Source organism: Falco peregrinus, chromosome 2, assembly GCF_023634155.1.
Source record: "Falco peregrinus isolate bFalPer1 chromosome 2, bFalPer1.pri, whole genome shotgun sequence".
Taxonomy (NCBI): Eukaryota; Metazoa; Chordata; class Aves; order Falconiformes; family Falconidae; genus Falco; species Falco peregrinus.
The window spans coordinates 86,418,407-86,431,424 of record NC_073722.1 but is presented as its reverse complement, the minus strand read 5'-3'; the positions used below and the strand labels follow the sequence as shown (position 1 = coordinate 86,431,424).

At 46.2% G+C, this 13,018-nt stretch overlaps 1 protein-coding gene across 1 annotated transcript in view; it reads left to right on the top strand.

Annotated features, from left to right (window-relative positions):
• LOC101920165 (uncharacterized) overlaps positions 1-12,777 on the top strand; it is a 32,637-nt gene extending 19,860 nt beyond the window's left edge. Inside the window, exons 3-7 of the mRNA XM_055795072.1 lie at positions 5,603-5,654; positions 5,755-5,857; positions 7,106-7,269; positions 11,167-11,412; positions 12,043-12,777. Of these exons, the coding sequence (XP_055651047.1) occupies positions 5,603-5,654; positions 5,755-5,857; positions 7,106-7,269; positions 11,167-11,412; positions 12,043-12,777 (1,300 nt within the window). The remainder of the gene's footprint in view (positions 1-5,602; positions 5,655-5,754; positions 5,858-7,105; positions 7,270-11,166; positions 11,413-12,042) is intronic.
• The last annotated feature ends 241 nt before the right edge of the window (positions 12,778-13,018 follow it).

Here is a 13,018-nt window from a genome sequence, read left to right as displayed (position 1 = left end):
ATAGCCAAACCCAGCCAGTGACAAAATCATACCTCTCCAGGCAGTTGCTTTTATTTTGTATGTTTCTTTTCTCTATATCTACCAGGAGACAGCTTCTCCACCCCTCAGCATACATTCACATTTTTCTTACAAACTCCTTAGTGAAATTTTTTTGTAGAAAACTATTATTTTTTTCCCCTTCCAACCAATTCAAAACAGAGCCCAAGCTCCCTGGGCTTTTGTCAAAAGAAACTATTTTTCAAATGTTTTGACTTCAATGAAAATATCAGGTAAACCAATGCTGTCCCTTGCAGGGCTCCACTGTGGCGACTGGGTGTTAGTAGTGGCCTTCATTTCCCCGTGGCAGTGTGCAACTGGTCTGTCTGCTCCCCTCCTGCATCCCCTGCCTCAGCTATTGCACATCCTCCAACCCTGAAGGCTGGTTCGGTAGAGGAACTTTGTTTTCCTTGGCCTTTTGGAAGCTGCATTTCTAGCTCTTGATGAATAAATGCAAAATATAGGCCATCACACTGGGTACAAGAGAATGTGGGCAAGGTGGTGAAGCTTAAATATAATCTCTCTTGCAGTATATAGAAATTCCTGCTTTCAGGGTCTGAGCTTTTCATAGCTGTAAGAGTTAAACTTGGATGTGTTACATCTAACTAGCCTTTTTTCTTTTTAAAGAGCTTGCAGAACACTAATTTAGACAACAATTTTTTGCTAGCTCTAAAGGAAAACGTCTGGTGGAAAATGTCTTCCAGATACCAAATACTTTATTTTTATACCCTCGCCAATCTTCAAGAGAGACAGAAACATGCTCCCTGCACTATGGCAGCAGTCTAGGCTGATACACAAATTGAGTAGGCTGTTCTTGCTCCATTACCCCTATTTAATTTCACTGTAACTATCCATGAAGCAGAGTATTATTCAAACCAAAAAGTACACCGGCAATCTGAGATTCTACTAGCTGAAGTTTACTCTGCACAGCCTGTTTAGAAAGTCAGACAATGCTGCTCACATGCACAGTTTGTCTTTTTGCTTGTCACATGTTTACAAAATAAAGTAATATTCTGCTCTTGCCAACCAACAGAAAAAAAGGAACATATTTTTTCCCCCAATACACATCTTTATGTGCTGGTCACTGTGAACACATCCTACCAGGGGTCCTACGGTGCAGGACCAGGATTACACTCACTCCTTTTTACAGTGGCATTCATGCCTTTTCATTGCTCTGTGAACTTTTTTTTTTTTAAAAAAAAAAAAAAGGAAGACGTACCTCCGTCAACTATTGACTGTGTATAAATGGAGACTATCCCTAGTCCTGTAGCCTCTTGACAGAGCATTACTCTCCTGCTGTATGCCTACATTGCCTGCATGCTATCCCAGGGAGGCCTTGATTACAATACCTTATTTCTTGTCAGACTTGAAGCATTTAAGTGAGATCTGACACATGTGGAAGCCATGCCATGATCTGTGCCAAGTAACCTCACTTGTATTGCACTGGAAGCATCTTTTCCCCCCCTCTTTACTGCACTAACTGCTTTGAGGATATTGGTCTCTGGCCCCAGAACTGCTGGCGCTGGTCGGAGCTTGCCTATACTTCCCAGCTATGGGGTTTTAATACAGCTCAGAAAAAGACTGCAGTGTTTGTTAAGCACATCTAAACTTCTTTTAGTTTGAGCCCACCAAGCTCTATTTTATGCTTCTTGCCCTGAATACGGGCTTGAAATCACGTGCCAGATGTGTGTTAGCCACAGCCTGTCCTCACCACGGAAAGCATCAGGGTGGTGAGGAGCGGGCTGAGGGGAGAAAGGAAGATGCTTTACCAATGCAGCATGGTCAGAAGTGGGACCAGCTCTCTGAGGCATGGCAAACCTCATCCTGGCTGAAGCGTGCCATTGCAAAGGATGCTAATAGTAACCAATCTCTCAGCCTTGTAAATTTGCCTTCCTTTTCTCTTCGTACTCTATTTGTTTCTCTGGTACCAGGTGTAGCTGTATTCCCTCCCTCCCATTTCTATCTGCTGCTCTTGCTCAGCTAAAAGTAGCAGGCTTTGCCTTGCCAGGGGTAGAAATGGCCCGGGATGGGCTTGGCACCTACTGCCACTCCAATGCACCAAGTCGTCAGCAGTGTCTGCTCAGGCTCATTGCATTCAGCCAGGGCAAAGCTCGCTGGGGAAACTCCAAGTCTCTGCCACACTGCAGCTTTTGTTTGCTGCTTGGGGAGGGAATGAAAGATTCAGTTGTTAGTTGGCCAATAATTCTAATTACTTTTGGCCATGAGGCCTGGCTCAAGTAATGGGGTATTTTTTATTTTCTTTCCCAAGACCCAAGAACAACAGACATGTCCACCTTATTTAATTTTAGTCCTGTCCCATGCAGTCAGACTTTTGCTCGATGGTTGCAACCCATGGATTGCAACTGCATTTTACATCTGCACAGCCTGCCAATGACCTGTTTCCAATTACAACCCCCTCCACGTGCAGCTATTTCATCAAGCTGTCACGTGCTGCCACCTCTCTCCATGCAAGCTGCCCTGCCAGTCACTGCCTGCAGCCCGACCATCACCTGGGGGTGAAGCTCATCCTTTGTCATATAATGCCCTTCTAGAGAATCCTCATCACTTCTGGGCTAAAACCAGACCTCTCCTCTGCCATCCTCACATTAGACACAACCCAGAAACCATTCCCTGCCTGTTCTATCTGTGTCCTCCGTTTCTGTCCCTCTGCATGTCAGGCTGGTTTGGTTGGAAACCCAAGACAGCCAGACCCAGCTGGAGCTGTCTGCCAGGGAGCACAGGATCACCCTCACAAAGCTGCCAACAGACTTGAGTGTTTTTGTTTACTTGAGAAGTTTGAAGCAATATTTTCTAAAAAAAATTACAACTTGTTTTAAATGGTGGAAACTGGTGTGGTTGCATGTTGGCTGTTTTGTACCCGTGAGCTGCACACCAATATGAACCACTGGTCCCCTTGGTGGCAAGGTGCTGCAGCGTGCCACGGGAGAGGCAGTCCAACTACAGAATGAGCTAAAAAAAGACTAAGATCCCCAGTCCTGCAAGCTAGCACATTTCTCCAGGCACTGTGACAGCAGCTCTGAATAGAAGAAAAAAACCCAACCAAACCCTCAAGTTCCCATCAAAATTGTTGGCCAAATCTAGAAACTCTTATCCTTTGCATGTCTTAGTTTTTAACAGTAAATTAAATTGTTCAGTGGAAACCAGATATTCAATACCCAAAGTGTGATGAGGGAAGAAAAAGTTAAAACGGTGATTTCAACCAGTTACCCTTTTTTAATCCTAATTTAAACCTTGGAGGAACAGGACTCTTCCTTCTTGTATTCACGTTTATTCTACCACACTCGCACAGAAAGCATCTTTGCCAGGGGTACCTTACTCTCCCTTCGGTTCATGCTGCCAAACTGCAGCGCGGATTTCAAGGCAGTTGTGGTGTGTCCTATGCAGATATTGTAGAGCACAATGTTTATAAAGAATGACAAGGAAAGGAGCCAAACGAACATAAGGCATCTCAGTTTCTTAATGCAAAACTTGCCCTGTCTATCCATAGCTGTCAGTTGCTGATACTTTTAAAAAGGATCTTTTATCTTTCCAGCTTTGTCCCAGAGAATATGAATATCTTGTAAGTGGGACAGCTGTATACAAGAATCCCAGGAACATATTTTTGTGTTTCTGAGAACTCAAACATTTAAGTCATGCTAAAAGTTCAAATAAACCCCAAAGTGAGACCATCCAGATAACTAAAAAGACTGGGCTGCTAGTGCCTGATGTTCAGTGTGGAAGAAGTATGTGCTAAATTGTGTTTTCTTAGAGAAGAACATTTCCTTTGTGCTTTTTAATCCCTGGGTGGGAATATTTTAAACAAATTTGCTTGTAACATGCCAGTTATTTGAAACAAGAGTATTTCACAGGAATATATCAGATTTGATTAAGTTTTTCTCATGGGTTTTGGCAGGAAAGATCTGGGAGGAGGGGAAGAGATTAAAAAAAATATGAATGCCATGTGGAGAAATCAGGGAATTACAGATGGTCCTCCCGCCATCTACCTGAATACCTTGATCGCCATGCCAATTCATTATTTTGAGGCATGTTTTGTCAGGTCACTCCTGCTGAAATGGTTCTGGTGCCCAATGAGAGCTCCTGGGGTGTGTGGGGGAAGTTGTTACATACACATTTTCCATTCTGAAGAATTTCCTACTCTGTCTGATCTTGCTTGAGATGGCAACACCACTCCTATCTGGGAGCCTTTCCCTGCTTCCCTTTCCTGAACCAGTGCGTTAAGGAAGGGTCTCCCCGACTTTAGCCCCGCGTTCCCCTGAGAAGCCCAGGCAGTGTCAGATGCCACTGTGCCTCCTGGGGTAACAGCGATCTGTCTGGACCGCTTTTGGATTAAATTTGCAAGTGCCAACTCGCTCTCCCCTTTTTCTGTACTCTTCTCTCTATTCACTGGGAATAGCGCTGTGAGTGCATCATGGGGTCTTTTTTCCTCCCTCAATTCCCTTGTCAACCAACAAGCATTTTTTTAAGAGATCCAATGATACGGTGAAGGAATGAAACCCACTGTGCCTGAGAGGGAGCAGACACCGGCTCCTGGCCAGCCTCATCAGGTGGCCTCTGAGACCCCATTCTTAAAAACAAACAGGAATGAAATGGTGACTGAAAACTTGAAATCTTGGCTTCAACACATGACTACAAAAAAAACCCCAAACTTGTACAGAGGAAATTAAATGCCTTAAAACAAGCCAACCCCTCCAACAAGAAGAGGAAAAATGCGAGCCACCAGCACAGATAGTAGGGAGACCAGTAATACGGGTCACATCCTTGCTGGCCAGTACCTTAATGCTCCATGTGTCCCTACACTGTCCCGTGGAGAACTGCTGCACACAAAGACAAAACACACACGCTTCAGTCATCATTGCATTCATTGCCGCCAGCCTTTCTTTGTGACATATTTAAATCTTATTCATCCAAAAGTAAACAACACTAAACAACACTAGTTGTTTCATAACGTCAGTTTTCGTAAAAATGTGAAAAAATGGGTTAAGAACGTGCTTTCACCTCCCTTCAGCCAAGGGGTACATCTGCCCAGCCATCATCTACTCTAGCACTGTCTTTTAATAAAACATTCATACAAACGAACAACATCTGATGCTCTCTCCTTGCTAAATATAACCCAGCACACAATATTGGCTCTGCAGACGAAACATTCTGCCTGACAGGGTAAGGATGGTGCCACTGCCCAGACCAAAGGCAGGATTTTGGTCTTGCTGTTGGGTTACTGCCGTGAGGGAGCAGCCGGCAGGGGGGAGCCTGGGGGGGCTTTGCAGAGGTCTGAACTCTGTTCCTGCTTTTGCAGTGATCATGGGAAGAAGATAGCAGGTTCTTCCCTTCTTCAGCTGACTTCCCACTACATAAGCACGTAATTTTCTCCCCTGGCCTTCAGGCCTTGTTGCCCTGAGCCTTGGCAAGTATTATCAATGCTCCTGCAGGCAGGAGAGCTCACAACCTGCTGGGTGCCCCTTGCAGAATGAGCACAGCTGAGACCTTCCCTTCTGTGGATCTTTGACTCACTCGTGGGCTTGTTGTTGTTGCTGTCTCTCCTTTTCAGGCAGAGAACGTGCCCCAAAAGGAGCTCATCCAACGCATGCAGTGACCAGGAGGTTAGTGCTAATGGCTTCAGCAATTTCTGTTTCTCTCTTTCATATTGGCTGTTGCACTGTTTATCTGACAATGTTTACTGGGGCATGTTCTGAGTTGTAGAACAGGATCCAGAACTCAGCCGCTGATATCAATGAGCTCCAGCTGGTGGTGCCAAGTCGGGAGAATGAAAACAACAACCACTCTGTCAGCCGGGAGCAGGCGGGTAAGCACGGGGCATCAGCAGGAGCACCATCGCAGTAGGTCAGGGCACCCCGTAGCCCCGGGCCAGTTAATCAGATCATTCCTTCCTTGCGGTCCTCATCGCCATCTCACCCATGCACAGCTGGGGAGCCATTTCACAGCAGAGAGCCCTTGTTGTGGGAGCTATCCCTTGTGGCTCTCCCCCCTTGCTGGTAGGGTGATCCCCCTGGCAAGGAGTGGGCAAAAGCACAGCTCCACGACGCTGCCAACAAAAGCTGTCATAGCACATGGCATTGCAGCGACACTGGGTTAGCAGAGCAAATGTGTCAGGTTCAGGCTGCTACAAACAACTTACAAAGCTCCATCAATTGTGGAAGAGTTTCACCTGCCCTGTGCCTGACCTTGCCCAGAAAGGATGGGTTTTATAATGCTTTCATTGGCTTTGGTCAGCTTTGACTCCCAGAGCTAACTTTTTCTGAAGGGTTTTATGGATGGGACTGTTTTAGATGATGTTTACATCACAGTGTGTTTCCAGAACAAGGGAGCCCCAGCCAAGCTGCAGGTGATGTCCCTCACTGCAATTCTGAGTCACAACACGCAAGTCATATCAGTGTCCCTTTTGGCTGGTGGAGGCCAACAGGGAGCTGCTCCACACCATCAGTTTCCCACTAAACCATCAGCCATTACACACAAAGCTCTCACAAGGATCTCTTCGCAAAAGCTCATTCTGTTCTCCCAACCATGACAGTTTCCCATCTCCTCCTTTAGAAAAATCATTGAGCAGGTTGTGGCCAGAGCTCTCCTAGCCTGGACCAGGTGTACAGGCCCTGGGGGGACACACAGGCACACACCCCAGTGGCAGTCCCAGAGCACAAGGCTGCCGACAGGAGCAGCATCTCTAGGGCTCAAGCAAAAAGCACAGCTCCCAGTATTAATGGAGATGATTAAATACAAATAAGGAAGCAGTTGAACAAATCTGCAAATTTCTGATCTGAAGCACAACTGTGTGTGTTTAGTAGAAGGGATTTCAGTTTGGGTCTGTCTTTACTAGAAAGCAGACCCAAGGGCATTCCTCCCCTTCGGTTTCTTTTCAGAAGCTTGCCATTGCAGGAGAGCAAGCTGTTGGCTTGCTTTGTGTTCTGGCTGGTGCGACAGGACAGCCAAAGCTTACTCTGGTTTGCCTGGGGAGGGTTTTTCATGGAGGAGTTAGGAACAGATGTTTGGGACTCTTGCAAGCAGTCTTCATTGATTTTCCTTTTCCCCCCCTCAGTCACTTCCTACGGAGGCAGCACAGAACGTTCTCCTCAGGACACGGACCCAGATGTGCCCTCCTCCATATCCGCAGTGACCACCGAGACCGGAAGCGATGAGGTGTTCATTATTTCTGCTGGACCTGGGGCCAGTGGCCTGAGCTTTACCACCTATAGATTACAGGTAGGAATGCTCTTCAGCATCTCTAGCAGGCTATGGGACATCCTCTTTGGACAGCACTTGTCACATCTGTCCATTGACACTTACTGCCCCCTTCACCAGAAAGGTTAGTGACTGAGCCAGGTAATTCTCCTAACACTTGAGCTGCGCTGCCATCGAATGATGTGGGCTGTGATCCCCCAGCTGGTATCTTCCCAGCTTTGGGAAGAGCAAGTGCAGAAGCCCACCTTGGCTCTGCTAGCTGACAATGCAGAGCCTGCCAGCAGGCAGTAGGACTGGCCCTCAGAGACATGGTAACTGGCAAAGGTGACGTTCCATTAAAACCACCATGTGTAGCAATGGGAGGACCTGGGGAACTGGACCTGCTCCTGCCCACTACCACCTGTGCTACAGGGAAGTTACTCAGCCTCTCAACTGGTCAGAAAGTTCATTAACTATTTAACTCACTAGGCTGCTATGAAAATTAACAGTGTATGCTGCAAAAAACCCAAGCACTTCAAGTGAAAGCACCGGTGTCCTTTCCAACGCACACAGAAACTGCAGTCAGCTCTTTAAGTTCTCTCTTCAGCTCCATCCCCCCACGCCCCCCGGGCAGCCAGTCATTTAGAAACAGGACAGCTGGGAGGGCTCAGGTCTGGCTCCCCCCCCCCCCCCCCCCAGCCCGGTACCTGGCCAGGCACATCCATTACATGTTCATGCAAAGGCCTTTTCCAGGTCAGTACTGTCCTCGCCAGTGCCCGCTCTTTTTCCCCTGCAAGAGTAGGAACACATAACCAGTGCAAGGAGCTCAGGTGCCCCAGGACAGGCCATGTAGCACTTCTGGTAACTGTTCCAAAACAGCAGCATTCCATATCCCTGCACTCCACTAGGAAATCAGCCAGGAGGCCAGGCTACTCAGGATTTTTCTACACTAGTGCAAGACATACACTGAGCTTCTCCTCCAGCCAGCCACACGGATTCACAGACAGTTAAAGAAAGAAGGGAAAGCGGTTGTGGTGCCCTTGCCCAAAGGTGTTACCTCCTGCGGCATGGGGCACCCTGGAACACCTGCACTCCTTTTGTCCTTCTTTCCAGTGGAGAGAGCTTCACCTCGTGGCAGTCACATACAAATACAGCTTCTAGGCAGGAGGGAAACTCATTTTCCTTCCTCTTTCTCCCGCTCTAGTCAGAATAAACAAATACACTTAAAAGAAAAGACTTCTGTTGTGCCACCCCTTAGGCAAGCAACCTATCAGAGGAGATGTCTGCATATACATAAATAAAACACCATGTTAAAACAGTTCTAAGTGAAGGCAACTCAAAGAATTAAAGTAATTTAGCATATTATTAACTCAGGAGGCATCTCCTTCTTGGTGATGGCTGTACTGCACACACACAAGACAATACTCTCAACCCATCTTCCTAAAGAGCAGAACCCCTAGAAAGGGTGGCAGGGCCTCTTTAAAAGCACTGGGTCCTTCCCCACAGCTGAAGGACCACTGGGTCCTTCCACCCCCATCTCCAAGTTGGGTGGAAATTGAGCACAGCAGGCTAATTACAAACCTGCCCTCCAGCTGATCTCCTCAGGCCACTTGCTGCTCAGGGTGACTGGATGTTAGAAACAAACATGTTTACAGTTTAATTCCTAAATGTGTATTTTTAGGGTCTAAAATGCAGCTGGCCAGAAAGCTCCTGTCTTTAGCCTGAGCCCGCAGAGGGCAGGGTGCGTAGCTCTTGTGGCCAGCACTAGGCCAGGGGATGAGTTGCCCACTGGAGCGTAGCCGCTCTCTTGGCAGGAGCTAATAAGTTATCCTCATGTGAAAAGATGTGTGAAATCCCGAGCCTTTATGGTACAGTAACACCATCAGACTCACCTCGCCCAAAATGCTTGACTAGACAAAGCAAGCTATAAGGAGCTTTCATTAAAAAAATTATCTGCATTTTTTTGCTGAGAAATGGTGGCTGGTCACTTGGTCCTGTGCTCTTGGGGAGCATGAGCCTCAGCTCTGCTGGGCGGCAGCCAGTGATAAACTGGCTTTTGCTTTTTAGCTTCTAAAAGCCATTTGGAGAAACCGATCGCCCGGTCAAGAACCGAGAGCCAGGAGAGCAAACACACGTGTCTGTGTGTGGGCTAGCGTGAGGCAGTGGAGGGCAGGGTGGCTTTCGGGTGGCTTCTGGGGTGTCCTCCAGGAGGGCCACAGGAGGGTCGTGGCTTTCTAAGTCCTCTTTGGTTTAAGCCATCATTCAGCCTTTGCCTAACTTATGACTATGACCTCTGACCTCTATTCAGAAATTACAAGTTTCAGATGCAAAGGTTTGAGTATTGTCATGGAGGTTTTAGAAACATTTTTTTACTAAAACATTTCCAAAAATCTAGAAAATATATTATTCACCTTCATGGTTACCCCCAGTATATCGATCTCAAAACCAGTGGCTATCTTTTGCACCAGTTTGGAGGTCCTCATAATACTACTAGAATAATAAACCCTAAGGCAGCCTGCAGAGGCTTTTGACGAGAAGACAGCTGGCTTATAAACAAAGATCGTTACTTTAATCAAATCTGAGACTAAGAACTTAATATTGAAACAAATTTACGCAGAGCCTGAAGCTTCGCCTGGCTTCCTACTGAGATTTTTTTTCTGCTGTAGTAGCTAATTTCTTGCCTCTCTGCCCGTTTGTTTCCAATATGACATTTTAACTAAATAGTTTCTTTGATTTGCAGAAACTTGAGAGATTCAGTTTCTCAGAAATAACAAATGACAAGTTTCTGGTTTCTCAGGACTTTTAAATCCAGGACACTGGATTTATTTCAGACTTTTAAGTCTTTAAGGGCTATGGAAACTTTGGGAACGTGGGTTTTGCATTCTTCTCGTGACAACCATATTGGCACAGCTGTAAATTAAAAATATACATGGAGTTGTGGAACAGGAGGCTTATATAAATAACAGGTGAAGTATTAGTAAGAATGAAAGGAGATTCATAGGACAGTCAGGGATCCCTTAACTTTGCAGGCTCTAAACCCACATCTATATTAAGGACAAAATTTGTGATTTTAAATGCAACATCAGAACATATAGTCAGTATGGAAGAGATCTCTAGAAGTCATCTATAGTTCATTCCCATGTTAGGTCAACTCTGCTTGTACACAGGGCTGGTAACAATGGTTTAACATGGGCTCACCTTCCAACCATGCCAAGTTTACACCTGTCTGGATGTCTTGTTCTACTGCTAAAGCACATTTTCCACCTGAAAAGCACTATCTTATGTGAAATGAAAATCTTGGCTCCAATCTGGGTCTCATGCTTCTTGTTCTGTTCACCACAGACACCAAGAACAGATTAGTCCCTTTGTTTTTAATTCTTTTGATTTCCTTAATTTTTCCCTAACATAGGATAAAGAGCACCACTTACTTCAGTCTTCCCTCCTGAATTGTGCATTTTTGAGACTTCGATTCTCTTGTTGCTTGCTTCTGGTTTGCTTTCAGCAAGTCCCATCCCCCTTGAAGTTTTGTTTCCCCGGACAGACACATCTGGACCTTCCAAGAGCCAAGGGGAGTGGAAGAATTATATTTCAGAGTGAGGTTTACTATGATCTGCCAGCTATCTCCAGTAAAACAAAGCTGTAGATATTTGACGTATTTTATTAGTGAGCATGGTGGGACTGTATTTCTTAAGTAACTGAAACTTCCCAGTTCAGCATTAAACCTGGAGCTAGGGAAGCCAGGTAAAGCTTTCATTCAGGGATGCCAGCAGACTTCAGGCAGCATGCTGGAGGAGCAGTGAGGAGCAGCTGCATTCCTGTGTCTTGTCCTGAGAAGACAACCACTGAAGAAATTGGTCTCTTGCACTAACAGTGTATTTTTAAAAGTGTTCTTAAAACCTTTCCACGAAAGATGCTGTAAACGTTCTCTACTCTTCTCAGGACAAAAACCTAAAAAGAAGTGTCACAAGCCCAGCCTCTGTGTCCGAGTGGCTGACCCCTGACTGCATGGCTGCAGGAGCAGACGCTGCTGAGAAGGGGAATGTCCAGCTGGAAAATCACTGTCCCAGACAACGCACGTGGAGTGCCCGCACTTTCCACGACTTCCTGGCTCCGATACCGCAGCTACAGAAAAAATGGTGCAGCTGGACCACCAACAGTCCCTTCACCAAGCTGGTTGATAACAGCGTAAGTCTTGCAAGGCGGGGGAGGACATGGTGGCTCAGGTCTGCACCCAGCACCCAGCTGCCCGCTGGCAGGACATGCTTCCCCCTCAGCCTGTTTCTTTGCCTCTCCAAGTCGCAATGCGATACACGTGTCAGTCCAGCTCGCCTGGTGTGTGGGAAGCTCTTTTGCCTAAATACATTGTCATTTATTCAGGCTTTCCTGAAGTGCTAAGCAGTTGTATTTCCCAGCAGTTAGCACCTGGTTAAGAAATGATCCCTTGTCCAGAAAAAACATTAAAAAGTGCCTTCAGACTAGATTATCTCATTGAGTGCTCTGACAGGTACCTTCCCTTTTTTCCCCTGGTTATGCCTTAAAATTTATTTGAACTGACATATTACTATTGCATTGCGAGGAATCCGTAGGTGTGGGAGGGATACCTAGGTCTCACTGACTGTAATCATCAAACCAACGGCTTGTTACAAAGCTAATAGAAGACGTTTCTTCTTTTTCAAGGAAATAACATAGGTTTTTGCTAAAGAACGCATCTCACCTCTAACATCACCAGGCATTTTAACTTGTAATTCCCTTGGGATCAAAGTCTCTCAGCTGCTTTTCATGGCACGTCTACTAATGCATTATTACTTTGTGCAGGGTTTTCCTGCAGCTGCAAGATCCCAAGGTGTCCCAACCAGAAAGGTAATCTCAGCCACTGAGATAGAGGGAGCATCAGAGACAGTTTATTCTGGTTCATCTGTCAGCAATGCCTCATACCCCCTCAGCTTGTCTGCACAAAGGCAGCGGAAGCTAAGCTCCTGCAATTTGAAGAAATCCAGGTTCGGGAATCCTTATTTTGGATTTTTAGCCAGTTCCCCTGACAGCAAACATGTGAGGTCCTTGGATCCTTCAAGACATCTAGGGGCAGCATCTCCAGTTAACAGCCAAAGCCCCAAAAACCTAGAGAGCTCCAACCCAATGAAAATCAACTTGGTCAACAGTTCAAGAACAAAGGAGCTTATGGTAGAAACAGATAAAAACAAACCGGTTTTTGTTATTTCTGAAGAAGGGGATGATCAGCAGCCTCTGGTCCTAGCAGAACATCTCAGTCAATGCGGAGATCATCTGTCGGAGCAAAATGCTGTGTATGCTCCAGCTGTGCCAGACAAACAGCTGGTGGCTTTGCCTGCCGAGGGGTGCAGTTCTGCCAGCTTCACCTCAAATCTTCCCCTTTGGGCGAAATCCCCTAGTTTATACAAAGCTCACATGAAGGCCCCTAGCTCTTCCAGGGACCAGCAGAGCTCGTCAGCCATAAATGTTAATACTACTGAGACCTCACAGAACTGTGATACTCTCGCTGCTCCTATGCTGTGCCAAGCTTCAGTCCAGTGATGTCCTCAGAAAGACTGAAACATCAGTTCACAAAAACAGAGGCAACAAGGGTGTGACCAGAGCAGAAGCTGTGCCAAGTAGTTGAGCGTGGCAGTCACAGATGGATGCAACTTTCTTAGCAGTGGTCTTTACTTCCCACCCGTTGGGATTGAGATTACGAGGATACATAACACAGCAGAAATACTATCTTCCCTTATGCTTGCTAACCTCATTCTTTTGCATGAAATTCTGTTGTGATTTA